General features: G+C 31.9%; 4 protein-coding genes across 10 annotated transcripts; 1 reads left to right on the top strand and 3 right to left on the bottom strand.

Annotated features, from left to right (window-relative positions):
- Positions 1 to 365: 365 nt before the first annotated feature.
- On the top strand, positions 366 to 5,559 carry LOC130933276 (probable isoaspartyl peptidase/L-asparaginase 3). 7 transcript variants are annotated; one of them, XM_057862847.1, is made up of 10 exons: positions 446 to 534; positions 943 to 1,063; positions 1,346 to 1,484; positions 1,691 to 1,862; positions 2,397 to 2,461; positions 2,582 to 2,974; positions 3,060 to 3,118; positions 3,353 to 3,457; positions 4,744 to 4,966; positions 5,367 to 5,554. In XM_057862847.1, exons 3-9 carry the CDS (start codon positions 1,389 to 1,391, stop codon positions 4,961 to 4,963), a joined length of 1,110 nt encoding a protein of 369 aa, XP_057718830.1. In that variant the 5' UTR covers positions 446 to 534; positions 943 to 1,063; positions 1,346 to 1,388; the 3' UTR covers positions 4,964 to 4,966; positions 5,367 to 5,554. The 7 variants fall into 7 exon arrangements, with proteins under 7 accessions (XP_057718827.1, XP_057718826.1, XP_057718830.1 ...); XM_057862844.1 differs by having other exon boundaries at positions 366 to 534; positions 943 to 1,032; positions 4,744 to 5,559; XM_057862843.1 differs by having other exon boundaries at positions 366 to 534; positions 4,744 to 5,559.
- A 1,616-nt stretch (positions 5,560 to 7,175) lies between these two features.
- On the bottom strand, positions 7,176 to 11,612 carry LOC130936480 (adenine phosphoribosyltransferase 5-like). The gene is made up of 7 exons (XM_057866552.1): positions 11,363 to 11,612; positions 11,093 to 11,203; positions 9,945 to 10,037; positions 9,488 to 9,637; positions 8,877 to 8,935; positions 8,713 to 8,788; positions 7,176 to 7,319 (listed from the first exon to the last, which is right to left on the bottom strand). Exons 1-6 carry the CDS (start codon positions 11,454 to 11,456, stop codon positions 8,729 to 8,731), a joined length of 567 nt encoding a protein of 188 aa, XP_057722535.1. The 5' UTR covers positions 11,457 to 11,612; the 3' UTR covers positions 7,176 to 7,319; positions 8,713 to 8,728.
- Positions 11,613 to 14,052: 2,440 nt separating this feature from the next.
- On the bottom strand, positions 14,053 to 15,150 carry LOC130934808 (uric acid degradation bifunctional protein TTL-like). Its single transcript, XM_057864339.1, has 4 exons — positions 14,938 to 15,150; positions 14,713 to 14,814; positions 14,491 to 14,617; positions 14,053 to 14,342 (listed from the first exon to the last, which is right to left on the bottom strand). The coding sequence occupies exons 1-4, from the start codon at positions 15,148 to 15,150 to the stop codon at positions 14,053 to 14,055; spliced, it is 732 nt and encodes a 243-aa protein (XP_057720322.1).
- Positions 15,151 to 16,071: 921 nt separating this feature from the next.
- On the bottom strand, positions 16,072 to 18,293 carry LOC130934806 (uncharacterized). Its single transcript, XM_057864338.1, has 5 exons — positions 17,094 to 18,293; positions 16,861 to 17,021; positions 16,463 to 16,774; positions 16,270 to 16,366; positions 16,072 to 16,170 (listed from the first exon to the last, which is right to left on the bottom strand). Exons 1-5 carry the CDS (start codon positions 18,291 to 18,293, stop codon positions 16,072 to 16,074), a joined length of 1,869 nt encoding a protein of 622 aa, XP_057720321.1.
- Positions 18,294 to 24,441: the final 6,148 nt, after the last annotated feature.

Below are 24,441 nucleotides of genomic sequence, written 5' to 3'. Positions count from 1 at the left end.
TACAATATAAAAAATAAAAAACAAGATATCATAAAATTCATAAAACAACACACTAAAATTCATATCACATTAGAGTTTATTTTCTTAAACTATGCTATTTATATGTAATGTGCGGATATGCGGATTTGCGGATCAGATCCGCGGATATTACTGCCAAATTCGCAATCTGATCCTATCATAATGCGGATGGGATCCTATCCGATCCGATGACTTTATGGATCGGATAAGATCCACAAAATTCGGATTGAATGCGGATAATTACCGCGGATATGCGGATATTATCCGATTCATGTCCAGTCCTAATTTTTCCATTATAACTTTATAAGGCTGATTAATAGGTAGAATTTAATTTTCATATGCTGAAAATTTAATTATATGTAATGTACTAATATTACATTAATTAAAAACAATTTTTTTTTTCTAAAAAACATTTTTCACTTGTTCTCCCCACTGTCTAATCCTTTCCCGTTCCGAAACCCAGCCAGCCACCGCCGTCAGCCACTTCAGCTGTCCACAACCACTGTCTGCCTCCATGTAAGTACTGCTTTCTGCTTCCATGTGATCTCTTTCAAATCTTGTTTTTCTTCTCTGTTTTCCTTTGCTCATAAAAAAAAAAATAGTTTTTTGTTTCTTTCACCGATTCACTGTGTATGTGATTGATTCAATTTCTATTATAATTAACTCTTTAGTCACTTCTTGCTTCTCACACTCACATGAGTTGGTCCCTTTGCTTTTCTCTTTGGAACTTGGACCAACAATCTCCATGAGTCTCACTCAGCCATTTATCCCGTTACCTTGAAGTAAACTGCCATTTTGAAATTCCAAAGAAGTTAAAAGAAATTGTTGTTGTTATTATTATTATTATTGTTGTTGTTGTTGTTTGGTTTCCCACGGTATCCTTGCCCTGCTACTAATCTTTTGCGGATCGGAATTCCATTAAAGGTTTGCTGAGCAATGCATAAAGCGAGATTCGTCAGACAGTTGCTTAACCAGACGAGTGAGCTAAGCTAACCACTCAACCAGCACAATTTGGTTATTATTATTTATTATTTATCCCCAAAAGGTTCATAGTTATAATGTGTGATTTTAATCTTGCATAAACTGCCATATTGACCTGCTAAATATTAGTTCATTGGCAAAATAGTCCTTACTTTGGGTGGATTTGTCAAGCAGAATTGGGTAATGAATATGTGAAGGACTATTTTTTGGGGAACTAATCTTTGGAGGGTCAAAATGATGATTTTACTATTGTGAATCCGATGCCATTCCTAAGTATGACTTAGCTTCTTTTTTCTTCTTTTTATGATTTTTGACTTACTGAGATGCACATTCTTTCTTAATTTAGAGTTCTGGTAGCCTTCCCCTCAAGAGCCATAGAAGTTGTCTCCATGGCTATGCCTACAAGGGCCCTCTTCCAGGATCCGCTGCGATCCAAAAGCACTCCACTCTTCAAATTCATGTTGTTCCTCTTTTTACTGTCTATGGTATAGAACAACAAACTATTCTCTCATTGTTTGCAACTTCCTTTACCTTATTTTTGTCCTCTTCATTGGAGTGAAAGTGAAAATACCCTAAACTCAATACTTGAATTCACTAACATTGATCAGTTTCCTAGCTAGATTTCTCATTATCAGTAAACCCTCTTATTTATTTTAATTTTTTCTTTGATCTCTGGCATTATTTCCACTAGGTGCTGGGACATGAAACTGTTGAAGTGGAGCACTACCCGCTGGTTGTGAGTACTTGGCCGTTTGTTGAGGCCGTTAGAGCTGCTTGGAAGGCTGCTGATGGTGGTTCAACAGCTGTGGATTCTGTGGTTGAGGGTTGCTCAACTTGTGAGGAACTGAGATGTGATGGAACAGGTGCAAACTGAAACTATTTCGAAGATAACTTGGATTTTTTTAATAAGTAACACGTTTTCTTTTTCCTCTTGGTTAATTGCTTGGTTGGGCACTTGGGCTGCTGATTGTTCTTCATCATATTTGTGTCATTGTGTATCGAATTTATTTTGATTAACATGTTTTTCATTTCTTATTGAGTGTTTGACTATAATAATACTTTACCTAAGAGGTTTCAGAGTGCACTATAAACAACTTGCTTCTCCTTTTGCTTCGTCGTAGAATATCATTTAGATTGCTTCAAACAACCAGTTTGTTAGATTGTTTAGCATTGCACACAATCTATGTATTTTTCTGCTTGATATAATAACTATTCAATTTCATTGGAGGATTTCATATCAATGATAAAGCTTGTTTAGTTGGGGATTTATTAAAATTTTTTTTCAATTTTGTCATATATGGAAGGGGAAGAATAGATTTCAATGCTGTTCTCTATACTGAGATTTTCTCTTCTGGATTTTTTTTTTCCTTGCCTTCTGCATATCTTATTCCAAAAAGTTGGTCCGGGTGGAAGTCCAGACGAGAATGGAGAAACTACAATTGATGCTCTGGTCATGGATGGGGTAACGACCAATTACCATGTTCTATAGCAATTGAATTTATTAGTATTTTCTTTTTCTTGTGATACATCTTTGTGTATCATCATGACTTTTGATCCAATCTTCCTCTAAGGAGATACATAGGCGACTATGGAAGTAGGAGCTGTCGGTGCCATGAGATATGTAAAGGATGGAATCAAGGCTGCTAGGTTAGTAATGCAACATACTGAGCACACATTGCTGGTAGGAGAGAAAGCATCGTCATTTGCGATATCAATGGGTCTTCCAGGACCCACAAACCTGAGTTCATCAGAATCTATAGAGAAGTGGGCTAAATGGAAAGCTAATAACTGCCAACCCAATTTCTGGAAGAATGTCTTACCTGAAAACAGCTGTGGTCCTTATCGGCCGACAAGTTACCTGGAGCATACCGATGAAACATGCTTGAAGACTTATGCGATGCAAACTACTGATTTAAGATTTCTCGATCTTGGTCATCGGATCCATGATACTATATCAATGGCCGTTATTGATAGAGTAAGATTTTCATAAGAAATAACATAAAAGTTTATCACTTTTATATCTCATATCGCCGATGCAAATAACTTTTTATTTGGCATAGATGGGACATATTGCTGTTGGCACATCGACTAATGGGGCGACGTTCAAGATTCCTGGCAGGTATGCTTGTCAAAGCCAAAAATTTAAGCAGGCATATCTTTTCATTTCTTCAATGACTGGTTTTCTTTCTTTTTAAGCCAATTTTTGTCTTCCTTTTGTAAGATGCACTTGTGATTTATTTATATGTTTTCTGTTGTAAGAAGTGCATACTAACTCTCATATTTGCAAAACTTAATCTGTTATCTGGACTCTTCTTATACTGAAGTTTCTTTTTATTTTATTATTTGTTTACAGGGTAGGTGATGGTCCGATAGTTGGATCGTCTGCATATGCTAATGAAGAAGTTGGTGCATGCTGTGCAACTGGGGATGGTGACATCATGATGCGCTTCCTTCCATGGTACCATACTGCTCCAAACTCCATAGTTTTTAACTGGTGTAGATCAATGTCTAATTTGAGTTGCCTTTAGTTTTATTTTATTTTTAAACATTCAGCAGTAAAATCAGAAGTGTTGCTCCTGACAAAATTTGGCCTATTAATGTAGAGAGCAATGTCTGATCTTTTCCAATATAAATTTAAGGCACAGAGATATGTAACAAATTGGCTTGATTCTGAAATGCAAGAATGTAGCGCCATTCTGATAATACTAGTTCAGAGAAGTGTAAGAAAAGAACATAGCAATGATAGAGAGACAAGCTGGAAAAGAATAAAAAATGTATTATTCAATTCTGTACTCTAGAACCATTTTGATCTGCAGAAAAAGCTAGTATTTGTAGAGGAGAAATGTTTTCTATACTTTCTTGCCCCGTAGACTGAGCTGATATTCACGTCTTTACCATTGAATGGAAGTCATGGGTCATCAAGTTCACATGAACATTACGTGGAAGGAAGTTAAGGTATAACACGGTACTTCTGGCCACCAGAGTGATTTCCATGACACTATGACAGTGAACATTACGTGGAAGCAAGTCATCATTCATGATTGCATATGTTATGATAAGCAACTTCATCTCCATGATATTAACCATGTGATTACATAAACATAACCTTAATGTTACGAAGCCTAGGATGCTTAGATGGACGAGTAGTCACACAAGACTAGCTAGGATTAGGAAAGATTGCATCAGAGAGTGTCTTGCAGTGTCAACTATTGAAAAGGTGATAGAATCATATCTTACATGGTATGAATATATTCAGAGAAGGTATGTCATGTAACGCGGAAATTATTAAAAGAGATCTAAAAATAAATGGTTTAAACACTGATGATGATTATGATAGGGTATTGCAGTGTCGTTTGATCGATATAGCTGACTCCATCTAATACACATGTTTTTTACAATTTTGTTAAAATTGTTAATCGAGAATTTACCATTATGGTGAACACACCTAATCCATCATCTGGAAATGTAAATGGAAACCCTTTTCCCCACTTCCATACAGCTTGAACTGAAAATAGACACTACTGTATTGGTAATTCTATAGTATGGTTTACACACAGATTTATAGGGCAATTTGCCGGGGTTTAATTCATATATCTAACCCCACCTAGTGACACAAAGCTTTGTTGTTGTTATAGTAGTCATCGTCCTTGTGTAGTTACAGCTTTAATTTCTAGTTTGTATGTGTTTCCTCTTAGTGTGTTTTCTTTTACAAATATCAAGATTAACAACCATATTCAATTTCAGTTATCAAGTTGTTGAAAGCATGAGGTTGGGAATGAATCCGGAACTTGCTGCGAAAGATGCAATAGGGAGAATAGCAAGAAAGTTTCCAGATTTTATGGGAGGCATTGTTGCCGTTAACAAAAAGGGGGAACACGCCGGAGCTTGCCATGGATGGACATTTCAATACTCAGTGAGGAGCCCTGGAATGAAAGATGTGCAAGTCTTTACTGTGCTACCCTGAAAGGTACAACACTATTCAATAAATTAGCCTTACAATATTAAGGTTAGTAAGTAAATTGGGGACTCTAAAGTGTGAAATATCGAGAATGTTAGAGAATTTGGTGTTTTACTTAGATGTGGGAGTATTATGCAAATATGCGGTACGCCAGGAGCAAATTGCAAATAACTATTACAAAGTATTAAAATACTTGATTTTGAAGTTTACCAAGAGTGTAATTTCGTAATTTCACATGTTTAATAGTAAGGAGGATAGCTGCAAATGTTCATTGTTCATATTTCATTGTGCATAAGCCATGACACTTCGATTGAGAGGATCTTGCAGTTTTAGGATAATTTGAGAGTAAACTAAACTAACCAGTAACCACCACAAGCTTTGAGTGGTGCAATGGACACTGACAGTGTAGGTCGGCGGAAGGTTGTTGCGACGGTGGCAGCAGGAAGGCGAAGCCGGTAATTCTTGTGGATGATTTTATTAATTTTTTATTTTTTTTATGGATAAAAATAATAGTTTATTCAAGATGAAACCATAAAATGTACATATATTGTAGTGTTATCGTTGGTATGAACTACTTAGTTGGAATAGATTGACACCATTAATCTCACGCTAAATATTGCAATATTTAAGGCTTTGCACTACACTTTCAAAATCAATGTGCTTTAGTATTTTTATTACTTTAAATTAATTAATGTTTAATTTTAAATTATAATTTTATATATCTTAAATAATTTTAACCAATCTAGTCAAATTAAACTAAACAAATTTTATTAAAAAAATTTAATAACCATTCATTATAGATAAAAACAATATATATATATATATATATATATATATATATATATATATATACACAAATACATAGTAGTTAATTTAGTGTGACTTTTAGTATATATATAATATTTTATATATATTTTTATTTGTTTTGAAAAACATTTTCTATGAAAAATTTTCTGATTTTTGCATAACCTTTCATGCAAAATTATAAGAAAAGATTGAAAATTAATTTTTTTAGCTAATAATCAGCTAACATGTTCCTTTTTTTTTCTTTAATCTTTACTTATATTACTTTATTGACTAATTGTTAGATAAAATAGTTGATTCTTTGACAAAATCGTAAAACTATATATTCCCTTGATAAAAAACAAAATCAATGAATTTTTCCCCCAACTATAAAATATTAAAATAATATTGAACAAGTGTGACGATTATTGATTAGGTATAAGATATGAGCAGATGCTCCATAATTTGGATGCCAGACAATTGCAAGAAAAAATTGCTTAAAACTGTGTCATATCGCTGCTATCACCAACCACTTTTTGCCTTTGGATGAAAAAAAGTGCGTCTATATAATATAATAATCAATTATGTTGGATGTGAAAAAAAAAATTATCAAATCAATTATTTATAATAAAATATAAAATACACATTAAAAATATTTAAATAATACATATATTCACATATAATTATTGTTCATACCCTAACCCAATGATAAAGCCCAGGACTCAACGAAAGGCCCAATTCAAAGAATTGAGTCTCGCCCTATACCGACCTGCTCCTGACGAAGTCGGTTCTCACCACGACTTATCCCAAAGAAGTCGGGGACGAAGATTGACTGGCAGATAAACACTCATTCAAATGAGTAACTACCCGTAAAATCTCTCTACTGCCCCTAAAATCTCTCTACCCACTTCCAGAAGCCATATCGTAACCTCCCTAAGATAAAGGGACAGTTATACACCCTGAAAAGTAGAACTACTCCAACGGTGGTTATTGGTTCACCACCATAAATACACTGACATCCCTCAGGTATCTCTAAGCCCCAATACTCTCTAGACTTGCTTACACCAGGTACCACCCCCATTCACTCGTACTCACAAGGCGGACAAAAGCCTAGGAGCGCGATTCTCTTCGAAGGTTTCTCTCCACTAACGATTGGGCCAACCTAACAAGTCAAGCCCATTATCTCCGGTTACCCTACGTAACAATTATATAGTAGTTGATTTTCTATATGTACATAGTATTTTTGTATTATGATTTAATTGTAACATTTGTCCTCAATATATTTGAATTTATTCAATCTGTAATTGATGAAATTAAAATAAATAAATTAATAAATAAATAGAATTAATCTAATCAAATGAACTAATAGTCCAATATTCATTTTTTTTATTATTTACATAAAACAAAACATTTAAAAATATAATGGACTTCCATGAAGCGCCAAAATTTTCCATGAAGATAGCTTTGTGAAGGGGCAGAATATATTAATAATCAGCTGAAAACTTGAGAGAAGTATCTGTTTTCTCTAATGAATCATGTTTTTTGTGTGTCACCGAAGAATAATAATGAAAAATCAAATCTGCATGAAAAGAAATCAATCAAAATCAAATCTCTAAGAAAGTTCAATAGGTGCCTAACTATCAAAAGACCAAATGAAAATGCAGAAAGATTATATCTCTATGTAAAATATGAAATTAGTCAAAAACAAAGAAATTTAGAGCAACCATATTTTCGGCGGAGCATGCATGTATTGCCATTAGTCTTAATCAAGAACTGAAGATCACAACCAAAAAGGGAAGCCTAAGAATGCTTCTATACTTCTTTTTTTCTTAGGCTGTACCAAACTGCAACAACTTCTTCGGAAATAGTGACAATTTTACATGACAAAGCGTCTTCTTTTATAATTTATGTAATATTCTTTTTTTTAAAAAATCAAATTAGAGGATTTTATTTATTTTTTATTGAAAAATTATAAAACATGTACATATATCAATTTTTTAATAGATCCAAAAAAAATAAAGAGACAATTAATTTCGAAAGCGAGAGAGAGAGAGAGATTATAATATAATGTTGTAGTTCTATTTGGTTTGCACTATACTGCAATATCTGCAATTATTACTAAAAATTTGATTAATATAATATAACCTAATACAAAGAATTAAAAAAGACAGATATCCTAAGAGTGGGCCACTTTAACTGAATTTCAAAAATTATCTAATAAATGAAGGATATTTATGAAATCTTTTTAACCATATATATTCTTAAACAATGTAAAATTTCTTAAATCTAAGTATACAGTATATAAAAAGTATATAATATATATTAATAATATATATATTTTAATAATTTTAATCGTTAATTTTAATTATAAAAAATATATGATATATATTAATTAAAATCAACAACTAAAATTACTGAAACGTCGGTATTTTAAGTACAAATTTAGATTCTCTGAAATTTGAATTTTTACTTAAAAAGTAAAATATGATCTCTCATCTTGGAAATGGATCCTCTTCATTTTTTTGTCACTGGAGAAAATAAAATGTAATCTCCTATTTTTAATTTTACAAATGGGACCAGAAATAAATAAGAGAGAGAATGCAATGAAGGATAAGATCTTCTACTGGATACCCATCTAATTTTTTTTCACTGGAGATAATCCACTCCCTATCATCTTTAATAATTTCTTTCTCATATTTTCTTTTGATTTTACTTATAAAATAAATGTGAGAAATCACATTTCACCTTTTATACAGTAAAATTCAAAATTTAGAGAATTCAAATCTTTAAATACATTTAAAAACTTTTTTATCCTACATTCATGATAATATTCCCAAAAAAGGGTCAAACCTACTAGCTTGATTAAACCGTAAAATGTTGAATTTCTATGCTAGTGCCTAGTGGTAACTGTATGGAGTCAAAGTCATAATATGCGACGATTCTATAGATATTCATAAACTTGTCTTACTTACCTCGGAAACAAAAATCTTATTGAAGACGCGGTTCCACAAGGAAATAAAGTGGTTTGCCATTCACGCTGCAATCATCCTGAAACAACAACCTCATATTCTTGAACATGGACTCTTTACCCTCTTCAATGGTAATCATAAAAAGCACTAAAGTTTTTAGTCATTACCTTAAAATGAGACAGACCAATGATACAAGCACATTCCACTACTTCAGCACCACCACGTTCTACGAAAACAATTTCACACAATCTTATATCATATTTTTCTTTATTATTTATTTTTTATGGTGCAAAGTGCAAACCATATGGAAAATTTTTAAGTATTCTAAAAATAATTTTGTTCTAGTAATAATGTAATATTAACTATTAACATCAATTATGTATATATTTATGATTAAGATCTATGACTAAAACCAACGAAACACTAGTATTTCTAAAATATTTGATGCTCTTTCCGATCTTATAGCATATTGGAGACAACATTTTCAAGTGTTTTACTTGACTATTTACTATGTTTAATGTTTAAAGTCTTATAACTGCAAGCATATCATTGAGTAATAATGTAAACGTCTTTAGTCAAAAACGGATAAAACTTACTTTTTTTTTTTATAAAGACTAAATAAAGCAAGTTTGAATTATTTAGGCTATTTTTTTTTTGTCAATCTAGCATTATTATAATGTAAAACTCTTTTACATTGTAACTACATAACAATTAAACTCGCTAATTAATTAAAGAAAAAAGAGAAAAGAATACTAGAAATTAGAAGGGTGGAAGTTACCTAGGAGAGTAATTGCTGCAGATAGAGTTCCACCGGTAGCCACCAAATCATCAATAACAATGGCTTTGTCACCATGTTTCACAGCACCAACATGCATCTCCAAACAATCACTTCCATATTCTAGATCATATTTTTCTGATATTACTTCACCTAAATATGAACCACCAGTTAAGTAAGTAGCACCATTAATCAAACAGAATAACACAACTAAAATTTGCAACAAGCATTATATGACAATTTATGAACTAAAGTGATCAAAATCTATTTGGCCAATGTAACTTAAAGCAAAAACTAAGCAATATGTTATGTCCTGATTCTAAGTATTGAATGCAAGCATGGTAGTTTTCAAAATCGATATGATAGCTTAAGAACATATTTTCAACCTAGTTTCCCCATGGATGCTTTGGTTTCTCTGTTTCAATCAGCTAATCAACAAATATTGACAGAACATATGTACCTGGTAGCTTTCGAGGTTTGCGCAAAGGAACAAACTTTGAACCAATGGCTAATGCTATTGAGGGGCCAAAAAAGAATCCTCTAGCTTCCACTCCTGCATATTAATCAAATTAGCACATAAGATTGAAGAGGGTCAACATCATTAGCAAAGAACATGGCCTTTTAGGTTATGTTTATTGTTTAGTAGTTAAGACAGGACATACATACAAAGATTCTAAGACAGATGTAAAATGACTTGGAAAAGTATAGGTAAACAACGAAAATATTAAACAATATGAACAATGGATATATCGAATATTCAATTCATTAGGTGTGCGGATAGTTATTCTAATATTAAGATTTAGGTAAGTAATTTGAGATGTAGTGGGTTTTACTTAAATTGGACCAATTTTAGGGGTCCGTTTTTCGTGTTGTTCAAAAAAGTCATTGGTTACCTAGCATAACCCCAATGACTTTATTTCTGTTTTACAAGATTCTCTCTCTTTCTCAATATCTTGTACTGTATTTCTGTTTTATCTCAACTCAACCAAAACCTTAATGCTTTAGTAGTAATCATAAAATGCTTCTAAACAGAAATCCCACATTGAAATGCATCCAGAAAACACAGTTCAAGGAATGCAACTATTGCTTGAGATCAATGCCATGTCTGAATTCGTCTAAAATTGTTACTAATACTAATTGCTCAATGATACATTATACTACATGATGAAAGGAGATAAAATCACATAACATAACAGCAGGGACTATGTGAAAAATTCAATTGAAATAAAGAGTCTTTAACAAGAAAATATTATTGTGGAATTGACAGCACAATGTTTAAAAATAAATAAATAAGTTAAAATAGAGAATATTGATATAACAGTTTCAAATATTCAAATAGAACAGGAACATGATTGATGCAGCCAGCAACTAATATGAATATCCTAAGCATTTGCTTCACCCTTTCTGCTACTAATAAAGATTCACATAATAATAAAATATTATTACTTTTCTTACAATAAGACAAAAAAAGAAGCATAAGATTAAAAAAATACGGTTCTATGTTGTACTGTGTAATGTAAAAAGGTACTAATTAGTTGTAGGCATATATGGTTACAGTCTTATAGAAGAACAAAAAAGAGAATGTCACAGAAAAATAAATAATATTACCGGCAACAATGGAAATTCCCATGTCTTTGTAACGATCAACAAAAATGTCAATTGTGTCCTTAAAAACCTTATGATCCAACAACAATGTCGTTATATCCTGAAACATTATCCCTGCACTCATTCCATTATCATTATTATTATTATTATTATTCATATTTAAAAAATATATTATTGAAAAAAAGAAAACATGTACAAAAAAACTAGTCATGGATCTCTAAAAAACATAAGAGAGAATTATTAATATTAATATTAAATATTAATTATTAAGACCTTGTTTGGGGAAGTGAGGAACGACTCTGATGGCTTCAGTGATGGCCTTGAGCCTTGGATCTTGTGGTTTTGGAGCATTGTGTTTGGAAAACATGTTTCTTTCTTGTTTGTGTTTTGTGGTTTTGTCGTTTGGAGAGGAAAAGTTAGTTGGGAGGTTATGTTTCTTTTTTACTTTTTTTTTTCTTTTTCCCTCGCAAACAGTTTCTGTGTGCAAAGTGATTTTGGAGCAATTTGATTTTGAGTTGTGAAACTGGTTAGTGTTTTTGAGCTCAACAAGAACACAACACAGAACCACTTATATACACGCGATTGCGGCACCACGTGTGCCACACGCGCACATTTTTGTTTGTTTTTTTTTTCCTTTTTGTTTTGTTTTTTTCCGCTAATTCCTTTACTAAAAGTTTGACTACATACAGTGGTCTAATTTAGACTTGATTTGGTAAAAATTTTTAGAAAAGTTTTGTATTTCTAGTGTTCTATTTGGTAAAGAAAAAAAGAATTAATTTTTAATTTAGAATTTAGAATATAGTGTTAAAATTTTATAATTTAGAATTTAAAATTTAAGATAAATAAAATAATTTTAAAAAAATTAACTAATATTAACAAAAAAATAATTTTCTAACATTAAAAAAAATAGTGCATGCTATGATGAAGAGATATAAAGATTCTTTTTTTATAATTAGTTAAATACTTATCTAAGAGAATGTGTTATTTTATGTTTATTAAAATTTTTAAATAAATTATAACTTTTTTTTCATTTTCTTCACACAAAATTATTTTCATTATATAATTCTCCAAAATAATTATGTGCTTATTTTTAAAGCTTTTAAAATTATGGGTGTCTTTATAAAGCATTTAATGAGATATTTTTTAAAGTTAGTTTAATTTATATTTATCAAAATAAAAAATTTATTAATAAATATCTAAATTTATTTTTATATTTATGTTTATTATTATAATATTTTTAAATTTTAAAATTATTTTACTAAATATAATTATTATTTTTTGTATTTATTAAAATTAAAATTAGTTTAATTTATTAAATATATGTGCTATATTTTTTTAAAAATTATCTTTTAAAAAAAACCTTAATAAGATACTTTTATAATAAGCTCTCACCAGTCATACCTCGTACATGCTTCCCTACTGGAAAAAGATCCTCTCCAGTTTTTTTAACAATTGATAGAATCCAGTGTGATCTATCACCTTTAATTCTATGAGTGAGACCATAAATAAATAAGAGAGAGAGCACAATGAATGATTAGATTGAACACTCCATCCAGTTTTTTTCTCACTGGAGAGGATCCACTCCCCTTCCCTACTCCCAAAGTCATGCGTTTTTAGTCTTCATATCTCTTCAATATTCACCTATTTTTACTTTTTATATATATTTTTTCCCATAAAAATCTCCATTTTTATTTGGGGAGGCTAATTAACTATTTAGTCATGTGTTAATTATGTGAATAATTTTAAGGATTTTATTCTGTTTATTGGTGATATTTTTGTGCATGTTAAAGAAATTCATTTACATGTTACCCATATTTGTAGATTCTGATCACGAGTTTTTCTATTGAAATGCCGTCTCAAAAAGGAAGGTTAATAAGGAATAATAATTATTACATGATCTTTGCACTTCATGATTCATGAACACACAAAAAGTCAAAAATGGATTGTGCTTCATGAAAGGAAAAGGAAAAGGAAAATGGATGAATCATGAATGACGAATATATGAGATTCTTTTCCTTTCTTATTGTATATGATAAATTTATTGATTTAATTATTCATTTAGGATAAATTGAATCATACAATGAAATAAGTAAAATGTTGTCCGATTATAACAGCATATTAAAAATATAACAAAATAAATCCAATTCTCCAAAAATATTTTAATTTGGTTAACATACAAGGTTTTGTGTGTATTGATAGAAAAGATTGAAACAGAGAGAAAAGAATATGTGTTCATCCAGCAACAAACAGGGGTGTCAATCACTACAAGAAAACCGGCAGATAGCAGCGGTTATTTAGCAGCGGTTTTACTTAACCGCTGCTAAATACAATATGCCAGCAGTTCTTGTAGCGATTTCAGGAGACGCTACCAAATGAACATATTTTGCAGCGTTTTTTCTGTAACCGCTGCGAAATGTACCGTTTTGTAGCGGATTTTATAGCGGTTTAAGGGGGCGCTGCTAAATAATGTCATTTTGCAGCGGTTTTTATGTAACCCCTGCTAAATGTCCAGTGACTGAAAACATTGATATTCGTTTTGCAGCGGTTTTTTTTGAACCGCTGCAAGATTTTTTTAAGTTGAATTTTATTTATATAAACATTATTGCCTTCTTATAATTGGTATAAGCCTCGCTATTTTTTTAATGGAATAATAAGGTTCAAATACTGCAACTTAATTAATGCATTAAATAAATTTTCAATTTTGTGTTAAATAAAAAATAATTCATTACTTAAACACAAATCTATACATGGATAACTAAAACTGAATTTACGAGTCATGTCTTCTCTTGTAGTATCAGCCATTCTGAGTTTGTATTTAACCATAACTGGTACCATAAAAATCAATTAAACGTCCGAATTCACTAACTCAAAACAAATGTTCAATAGAGCATAAAAACCAGAGTTACTAAAGTAGACAAACAAGTTTTGAGTCAAATTTTCCCATCAACATCGTATTGACCTGGTCAGAAATACTCTGTCAAAAAAGCGCTGCACGAACGTGATACCGGATCCGATAACTCATCTCCAAACCATGGCAGCTTGTTGAGATCGAAACCCCTTTTTGCAGCATGTACGGCATCTTCTCTGTGTTGGGTGTTTAAAGTTTCATTGTCTTCTTCTAGAACCCTATTAAGCTCAACATCCCTGGAGATGTCATTTCCACCGGAGGAGATAGCATCTAAATCATCTTCTGAATCAGTGTCTGCTCCATCTAGAGTGTCAGCAACTATTTCGCCTGAATATTCAGGTGACACTGAATATATGAACATGCAACCAACAACATATTAATCTACTTAAAAGATAATGAATACTTCCTAGTCATTCTAGTTATTAAGGAAAAAATTTTTCGGAATTATGGAAAGAGGACTTTCAAAATTAACAAATACAAAATTAATTATTACCGTCTCCTTCGTCAGTAGTTTGGACAGATTTCTTGGAAAGAAGCTCTCTAATAGCACGTTCTATATACTTCAATTCCTCTTTTGAAGCAATCTCCAACTCAACACCATGCGAGTTACTAACGCGCATCTGCACCATAATAAAATGTATAGTAGATGGTCTATTTTGTAAAGAATATTGTGTCTCTGTAATTCACTTTCTGTGCTAGAAATTTATTCAAATACCTTTAGTTCAGCAAGTATGTCTTCAGATGTCCTACCAGCTACAAATGTCACAAAAACATATCCAAATTTCTCCTCGTACCTTGAACCCCATTCATGAAGTTCCTACAAATTTTGGCATGAACGGAACAACAATCACTGGATAATGTCATAAGCATATAGCAAGTTAAAAGTTTTATTTTTCAAATAATGTTTAACTCTGTTTAAGGGTACAGCTACTGAACATACCTGCACAGTAGCTTCGTTTGCCGTTTCCAAATATTCATTATAACAAGATCGACCCGATAAAGCCTCCAACCAAGACCTCACATTCAACTTACGTGACCATATGTCTCTGGCAACCGTAATTGCATGTTCCAATGAAGAGAATGGAGAGGCCAAAGCCATTTTGTTAGCAAATGTTGTGCTTGCACAGCATGATGAGAAATCTTCCGTTTTCATTTCTCCTGTTACAACACCATTTTATATTAACTATATTTGTCAATGATAACAACATTGTGATTCAAGATAATTTACTCGATGTCATAATTTTCTTTATTGGAGGTTAAGAACAAAAACAATGATGATGAGAACAACAAAGCCTTGACAACTAAATTTTGAAAGCAAAAATCGTTGGAAAAAATGAGACACAAGTGGCATTCATGAAAATCAACTTGTAATGAAAACTTAATTCAACAACGAAAACACATATAGTAATGTAACCAGCAAACTGCGTACATCATAAACACTGTTAAACTTATCAAAAACACACAGATACTCTAAAAATGCTATACATGTTTCTTCATATTTTCACTATGGCACATAATCTATGTTATCAGAAACATCTGCTACTGGGTTTTCTATATCATCGTTCCTTGTCAACTGTAAATCACTGATGTCATCTGCTGCTGACATGTTCAACCCGGGCTGAGGAGAAAAAGCAGCTTCAACATCCTCATTCTCTCCTCCCATGTCATACAAGTCTCGTGGTTTTACATGAACCACTACACTCCATTCTTGATCTACTTCATCACGTACATAGTACACAAGCTGAGCTTCTGATGCCAATATGTACGGTTCATCCTCTTCTCGATCACCGGTGTGAATTGGACGAGCGAAATTAACGCTGGTAAGGCCCAGATGGTCTTCTTTCATTCCTCTGCTCGTAGTTGTATCAGCCCAAATACATTTGAACAAAACCACTGTGAAATGGCAGCTGTAGTTCAATTCGATGATGTCCACAATTTTTCCATAATATGGAACACTACCAATAGCCACTCTGTTGTCACGCATGCTGGCATAACTTCTTGTATTAGATGATACATAAACTCCACTATTTTGTGTTTTCAACCCGTCTTCCTTTGTGATAGTTCTAAACTTGTATCAATTGACGTTGTATGCCCCAAACCGGCTCGCCTGAAGCATGGGACCACATGCCAGCAACTTCATTTCTTTCGAATGTACGGTACTGTCCATTGGAACCTAGCACCATAAAATAGAGTTTGTTCGTAGTGAAAATTGGGTTTCACAAGAAATAATTCTAGGACACAAATAAGTTGGTCAGCTTAAATTTCTACGAACCTCACCCTTGAACCGGCGAGGAAATTCTGCATGCACAACACGGTCTATCCTAGAGTGCGACCTTGTTTGATCCCGTAATTTTCGCTTGGTTTCTGACCTAAATTTACTTTACGACATAACAAGAAATTAGTCCAACGACTAAGTGTTTGAAATTAGTTATGATCGTGGTTAATGATGTGATGTGCATACTTACTCAATAAATGGAGCGACGGCCTCACAATTGACTAACACATGACGATGTGCCTGATCTCTTTCCATTGGGGTCAGTGTAAAATGTGATACAGCCCCTGAAGCTTTTCCAATTACAGGGAACATAGTACATCCTGTATTGTTTGTAATATCAACAGGTCGATCATCAACTCGCGCAGGACGGTTGATTCTAGTCTCAGTATTATCCAAATATCTGGAGCAGAATGTCAAAATCTCCTCGGATAAATAGCCTTCCGCAATTGAGCCTTCAGCTTGTGCCCTGTTACGCACGTATTGCTTCAATCGTCCCAAGTACCTTTTACATAATGAGGACATAACGTTTAGTATATACGTAACAAAATTGGAAACAGAATTCTTAAATGCGTTTATTAGCATGCTAACCTTTCTATTGGATACATCCACCGATAATGTACCGGGCCACCAATTTTTAGTTCATCAACCAGGTGCACCGTAAGGTGAACCATGACAGTGAAAAAGGATGGAGGAAATATCATTTCTATCTGACACAGAGTTTGCACAACATGATCCTGAAGGGCACCAAGCTGCATAGGATTTACAGCTTTTCCACAGAGTTCTCAGAAAAATGAGGACAGAGAAGCAATCACATTCGATACCGGACTTGGCAATGCATTCTTCACCAAAATTGGAAGTAATTGTTCCATTAGAATGTGGCAGTCGTGACTCTTCAACCCATACAACTTGCGCTGCCGGATATCAACACAATGAGCAATATTGCTCGAGTAACCATCTGGAAAGACCACGTTCTGTAGAGTCTTCAGGAATACATCCTTCTGTGGATTCGACATTGTGAAGATTGCTGAACGATATTTACCACCTTCGTCCGGCCATAATTCAGGCCTTATGCCCATGCTTTGTAAATCTTTGCGAGCTTTAAGATTATCTTTTGATTTGACGCTGTCGTTTAAAATAGTGTAGACCAGATTGTCACAAATGTTCTTCTCTATGTGCATCACGTCAAGGTTATGACGCAGCATGTGATCCTTCCAGTGCGGGAGTTCAAAGAACACACTCCGCTTTTTCCAAACCGAGTCATCTTGATCTGCATCTTCACCAATGCGTCTTCTTTTAGCTGTCAGAGTTGGGTTCTTCCCAAACGATACTTGCAAGTTAGACTGCTGCCTTAAGACATCTGTTCCATAATACTTCATAGGTGGATCTCTGCTTTCAACTTGTCCGTCAAATCTTTTCCGGTCTGCTCTATATTTATGGCCCTGGTTCAAGAAGCGGCGATGGCCCGTGTAACACCATTTTCGACTGAATGTTAGTCGCTGAGCCTTAGCGTCCACGTTACACGTGGGACAAGCTAACCCACTGTACGTGTTCCACCCAGATAAATTTCCCAACCCTGGAAAATCGCTAATAGTCCACAGTAGCACCGCACGCATCTTGAAAGTGGTTCCCTTATTAGCATCATAAGTTTCAACACCATCCCAGAGTTGCTTCAACTCATCCACCAGGGGCTCCAAAAAAACATCAATGTCGTTACCCGGCATTTTAGGACCAGGAATAATCATAGATAGAATAAAAGATGACTGTTTCATGCATAGCCAAGGTGGAAGATTGTACGGAATAAGAATTACAGGCCAAACGGAATACGTGGTACTCATGTTTCTGAAAGGATTAAAACCGTTACTTGCTAAGGCTAAGCGAACACTGCGAGCATCATTGGAAAAGTCAGGATACTTTGCATCAAAGTCTTTCCATGCTTCAGCGTCCCTTGGATGCCTCAGGTACCCATCGTTATTATCTGCCTCTTTATGCCATAACATGTCAGATGAAGTTTTGCTACACATGAATAACCGTTGCAGTCGTGGTATAAGAGGAAAGTAACATTCCAGAGCACTCGGACTACGGTGTGCAGATTGAGGAGTATCAGATGGAGATTGTGAAACTCAAGGCGGAGGCAGCAGAACTCAAGGCGGAGGCAGCAGAACTCAAGGCAGCAGCAGCAGAGGAAAAGGCAAAGAGACAGAGAATGGAGACAGAGGCAGCTGAAGGGAAGGCAAAAATACAGACAATGGAGACAGAGGCAGCTGAAGGGAAGGCAAAAATACAGACAATGGAAAATTTGTTGACATACGTAATCCAGCAGCAAGGAGGTAATTTGCCACCTGAAATAGCTGCGGATTTGGATTTTTTGAGAGGTGCACCAACCTCATCCCATTCAAGATGATGTGTGGGCACTAATGATTTAACTTATCAGTGTAGGAAGTGGAATACCCTTTTATTATTTACTTTCATAATGACTTTTTAGATATTTATTTGTAGTTTTTTATTTTGTTGACTTTATTTGTAGTTTACAGTAATGGATGCACTAGATGCAAATTATTATTATAATGATTCACCTTTGCAAAATTAATTATGTTTTGTTTCGTGTGTTGTTTTTGGATTGGCTGTTTCTTATTTTAATAAATTAACGCAATTGAGTGGATGAACATATAAAGAATAAAAGAGGTGTTATATTTTATTATAAATTCTGGTTTTTTTTTGTTTTGCTCGACATTTTGCAGCGGTTTTAAAACCGCTGCTATATTCATAACAGGTTTAGTAAACGTATGGCATTTTGCAGCGGTTGACCACCGCTGCAATCTCCCTTAAATAATATTTTCACGATTTAGTTGCGGATGAAACCGCGGCAAAATAATTCCGCTGCAAACTACCATCTAGCAGCGGTTGTACCAGCGGTTTCAAATAACCGCTGCTAAGGGTTTAGCCGCACACTATCTTTTAGTGGTTTTATCAACCGCTGCTATCCGCTTTGCAGCAGTTAAAAACCGCTGCAAATCCTACATATAACCGCTGCTATCTGTCGGATGTAGTGTAGTGAATGAGTATGGTATGATAGAATTTAAAGTCAAATCTAATTATATTTATAAGTTGAGAATATCCCAACTCTAATCCTATCCGTTTTTAATTTGCGAGTACTCGACCCTACTGATTATAAAAAAGATACAAAATTATTATATAACTTTATAATAATTTAAAATAGAAATGACTTTTGTGTAAAAAAAATTTAAATTATCAATTAATAATTTTATTTAGTGACTTAATAATTTTTTGTATTATTGAAAGGTCTTTAATTTAATATTCATTTAAAATATATTTTTATATAAATATTGAATATACATATATAAAATATAGATTAATTAGATAAGAGTAAGACTTAATCCACACTTTATTCATATTCTATTTCATCTACTGTAGAATAAATTAACAATTTTATCTGATCAAATAAAATTAAATTGAATACTTATAAATAGAGTATATATTGCTATCTCTAGCGACAGAAAAGGAGAAAAGAATTGTGGTTGCAGAGAGAATGAGAAACGTAATAGAATTGAAAAATGAAATGAGCAAACTAACTAAATTAGTTAGGCATGCTACTATATACAGAAGGAGGACACATTGTCATAAATGTAATAATGGTATAACTAACGAATCTAACCATAATTGATTAACTACAATTTCTAATCAATACAAGTTTGGTAACATTTTTATCTTAAATAAATTTAAGTGCGTGTATAAAATTATTTTTATTAATTATAAAAAAATATTCAAAAAGTAATAAACATTTAAAATTATTTTATATTATATTATTTTATAATATTATTATTTCTTTTATATTTTATGATATTATTTGTTTCTGTGATAAATTTAATTTATACACTAAGATAATCTTTTAATATTTTATAAAAAATGTATAATAATAGAACAGTACATCATTAAACTTATATCAATTTTTCTAAAAGAATGAACAGAAATTTATTATCTTAGTTTTGTGCTGAATTGATCAATATATAAATTAAAAAGAAGATGGTATAATATACTTTAATATTTACACTATTATTTCATTTGATTTACGTGTATTTTAAACATAACAGTATTATTTATTAATTTTTATTTTGTCAGATTTTTAAAAAAGCGCTTCTAATTCCTATAATTTCATCTCAACACAATGCAATAAAAGGAGCTCTTGCCAAACTTAATGATAATTGTAAGAAGACAGAGAAAAACCTTGAGCTATTGATAATAATTTTATCCAACTCAAAAGGATCTTATGGTAAGGTATGTGTACCCCCAAATCAAAATCAAATTGTAAGATTTGTTTCTTCATTCATTACTTGTGTTCTTGTAGGAACAATAAAGCGAAAATGTGAAACAGAATTAGGAATAGTATCTCAATGCTGTTTATCAAATTATACTTATCAGATGAACAAGCAATATCTTAAAAGTGTTTCTCTCAAAATAAATGTCAAGAAAACTTGAAAAATGCGGAGCGCTGCTTTATTTTTATAAATTTTCTGTACTGCTTTAGAATTATAAATATGTAATTATTGATTGTGCACGCAGATTGGTAATTGAAACCTGATGTTATAAAATGCAATTTAGGATAATATTCTCTTTTCACATGTAACACGAGCTAGTGTTACATATAATAATCCCGAGTTGCATTTTGTAATACCAGGTTTCGACCATCAACCTATACAATTAATAATTACATATTTATAATTTGAATTAAAACAAAAAATTTATAAAAATAAAGTAACGTTCTATATTTTTTAGATTACTTTAATATTTATTTTAGAAAGGAATATTTTTAAAATATTATTTATTCATCTGATAAACATGATTTGATAGAAACACTGAGACACTATTCTTAATTCTTTTTTATATTTTTACTTTATTATTCCTACAAAAACATAAGTAATAAATAAAGAAACAAATCTTTCAATTTGATTTTAATTTGGGGTACACAGAGCTTACTATACGACCCCTTTGAGTTGGTTAAAGTTACTATCAATAGCTCAAAATTTTTCCCTATCTTACACTTATCATTAAGTTTGGCAAGAGCTCCTTTTATTGCACTGGATTGAGATGAAATTATATAAATTAGAGGCGCTCTCTTAAAAATCTAACAAAATAAAAAAGGATAGATAATGCTGTTATGTTTAATATGCACATGAATCGAGCAAAATAATAGTGTAAATATTAAAGTATATCATACCATCTCTTTTTTAATAAACATATTGATCAATTCAGCACAAAATTGAGATGGCAAATCTTGTTTACTCTTCCAAAAAATTGATACAAGTCCAATGCTGTACTGTCCTATCATTATATATTTTCTATAAAATATCAAAATATTATCTTGGTACATAAATTAAATTATCGCAGAAGCAAATGATATTATAAAATAGAAAAGAAATAATAATATTGTGAAATAAAATAATAATCAACTTTATTAAAATAGTTGACAAAGCGGTTATGTTAAAGAATAAAATTTTATATCCAAACAAAATACTTAATCAAGTATAACCAAATAATTATAACCGCTTTTTAAATTAGGCGCCTTCTCCTTTTCCTTCTTCTTACTAACATCTCAATTACTAGTTTTTGCTTTTTTTTTTCTCTTTCGTTATCGTCGTCTCCACCACCATCACTACTTCCTCCTCCTCCTTTTTTCCTTTTTTTTATTTGATTTCTTCTTTTCATTCGTTTTACTCCTCTTCTTTCTCCATCATTGTCAACGTTATCGTCATCATCATATTCTTTATTGTTCTCGTCGTCAACGTTATCGTCATCATCATCTTCTTTATGTGTATTTGTTAAAAATTTTCGGTGTATTTTTATTCTGATAAGTTCTGTATAATTTGAAACTCAGCACAACAATGACGGGTCCAACCCTTCCTTCTTCAAGGTGAGGGAGAATATTATTTACAACTCGACTAAAAAGTACACAATTTATCCGATTATTCTTGCACATTAACTTGCTAGCTAATGAGATGTCGTAGTACTAAAGTGTTAATTATTCCATAACTACTTGCGCTAGGTCATGATAAATTACTCCAATTTTTACAACTGCTTCTCCTTCTTTTTCATCATTATCATCTTTTTTTTCTTATTCATCTTCTTCTTTCTTGTTTTACTCTCTTAATAAGAATAAAAATAATAAATTTGTATTCATTCAACTAAAAGAAAGAAGAAAATAAAGAAAAAAAGAAGAAGAAAAAATATAGCATTAAATAAGACATTTTATGTTTTTATAGCAAAATTTCAATGTAAAAACTAAGAAATTTATGTGTATTTGTTAATAAATTTCGGTGTATTTTTATGCTGATAAGTTCTGCATAACTCTAAACTCTTTCTTTTCCTCCTTTTCATCTTTTGCTTCTTCTTCGTTTTTATTATCATCTTTTTTTCTTATTCATCTTTTTCTTCTTATTTAACCTTCTCTATTTTTTTCTTGTTTTACTTTCTTAACAAGAATAAAAATAAAAAATCAAATAAGAAAAAAGAAAAAACACATAATGATATAAAAATACTAGGAAAAGGATGAATCTACATTTATTCAACTAAAAAGAAGAAAGAAATAAGAAAAAAATGCAGTATTAAAAAAAGACATTTTTATGTTTCTATAGCAAAGTTCAATGTAAAAACTAAAAAATTTATGTGTATTTGACTCTTTGTTAAGGAATTTTGGTGTATTTTTATTCTTGATAAGTTATGCATAATTCAAAATTCTTCTTCCTCCTCCTCCTCATATTCTACTGCTTCTTCTTCATCTTCTTCTTTTTCTTATTTTATTTTTTCATAATTCTCTTTATTTGACTATTTTAAGAAAAATAAAATAAAAAAAAGAAAAATTAATGCCGCAAAATTACTAGAAAAAAAAGGAGTAAAAGAAAAAATGAGAAAAAATACGTGAAAAAGAAAAAGGAACGCGACGAGGAAGAAGGAGGAATGCGAAGAAAAAGAAGAAGGATATTGCGAAGAAGAAGAAATGCGCGTGTGTACACACTGCGTGTAGTGAGGGTGATTTTTGTTGAGTTTGAGCCTATTTAGTTGGACTTAATTGCAAAAAAAAACTTAGATATATAACACGAGTTTATGTTAAATTACAAATCAATCATAAATATTAAGTACAAAACACTATTAAAATGAAACTATAATCATATTCATGTGCTAACCTTATTAATCATATTCCATGCACCAATAGGTGGGTTAACCATTTTTTCTTTTCCACCGGTCATGATATTTCAGCTGCAAGTAAGAAAAAAAATATATCAGTTAATAAAGAGTAAGAGAAGCTACAAATTACCTCAATTCTCAATGCAAGTAGTAATGCATATATCATTGGAGGATGCAAGATTCGAGCATCAATCAATAGCAGATCCTCTGCTACTTTAATTCCAAATTCCCGAGCGTATTTGTCGTTGATAAAGTTGTGCTGTTTGGCAATCCGATAGATAGGTAACAGAATGTTAAACATTTGTACACACCCATCACATGACAATGATACAATACAGTACATAGTTACCTGTTTGATGTAGTTTTTCCTTTCTTGAGGATGCTGACAATTCCTTCAGAAGTGGTCTTAGTTAATCCCTTAGTGTACCTCTATTCAGAAGCAATCCAACAAACCTACAATGAAGTTAAAAAAAAAAATAGAAAGAAAAAACAGAGATAGTAAGAAGAAACAAAATCTATAACGATCAAATGTAGTAAACAAGAATATTAGCTAAGATATAAACCTCCATAGGCAAATAGGCAAGTTTTGCATCACACCCAGCTTTGATAGCATGGAGATTCAGGTATCTCAATTGGATATCATATTTCTCATGAAAATATTAAACAATCGATTTTTTTTTTGTTGCATTGTCATTAAGAGTAAACTTAAAAAGCAAGTAATAGAAACTAATAGTTAGTCATTATATTTAATAACGAAAATCAACAGATATGCTGGTACAACTTGAGTCATAATAAAAAAATGCTCACGTTAATTGAAACCTCTAATATTCTCATTGTTGTAAACTTTTACCTTAATTTCTTGACAGATGTTTTCACATACTCAAGTCATAATACTCTATACAGAACCAAATTTATGTAAAATGCCATTTAGGAAACAAACTATTATCCTGTGTATCTATCCACGGTGATCAC

Source organism: Arachis stenosperma, chromosome 6 (genome assembly GCF_014773155.1).
Source record: "Arachis stenosperma cultivar V10309 chromosome 6, arast.V10309.gnm1.PFL2, whole genome shotgun sequence".
Classification (NCBI taxonomy): domain Eukaryota; kingdom Viridiplantae; phylum Streptophyta; class Magnoliopsida; order Fabales; family Fabaceae; genus Arachis; species Arachis stenosperma.
This window is presented reverse-complemented; position numbering and strand designations above follow the sequence as displayed.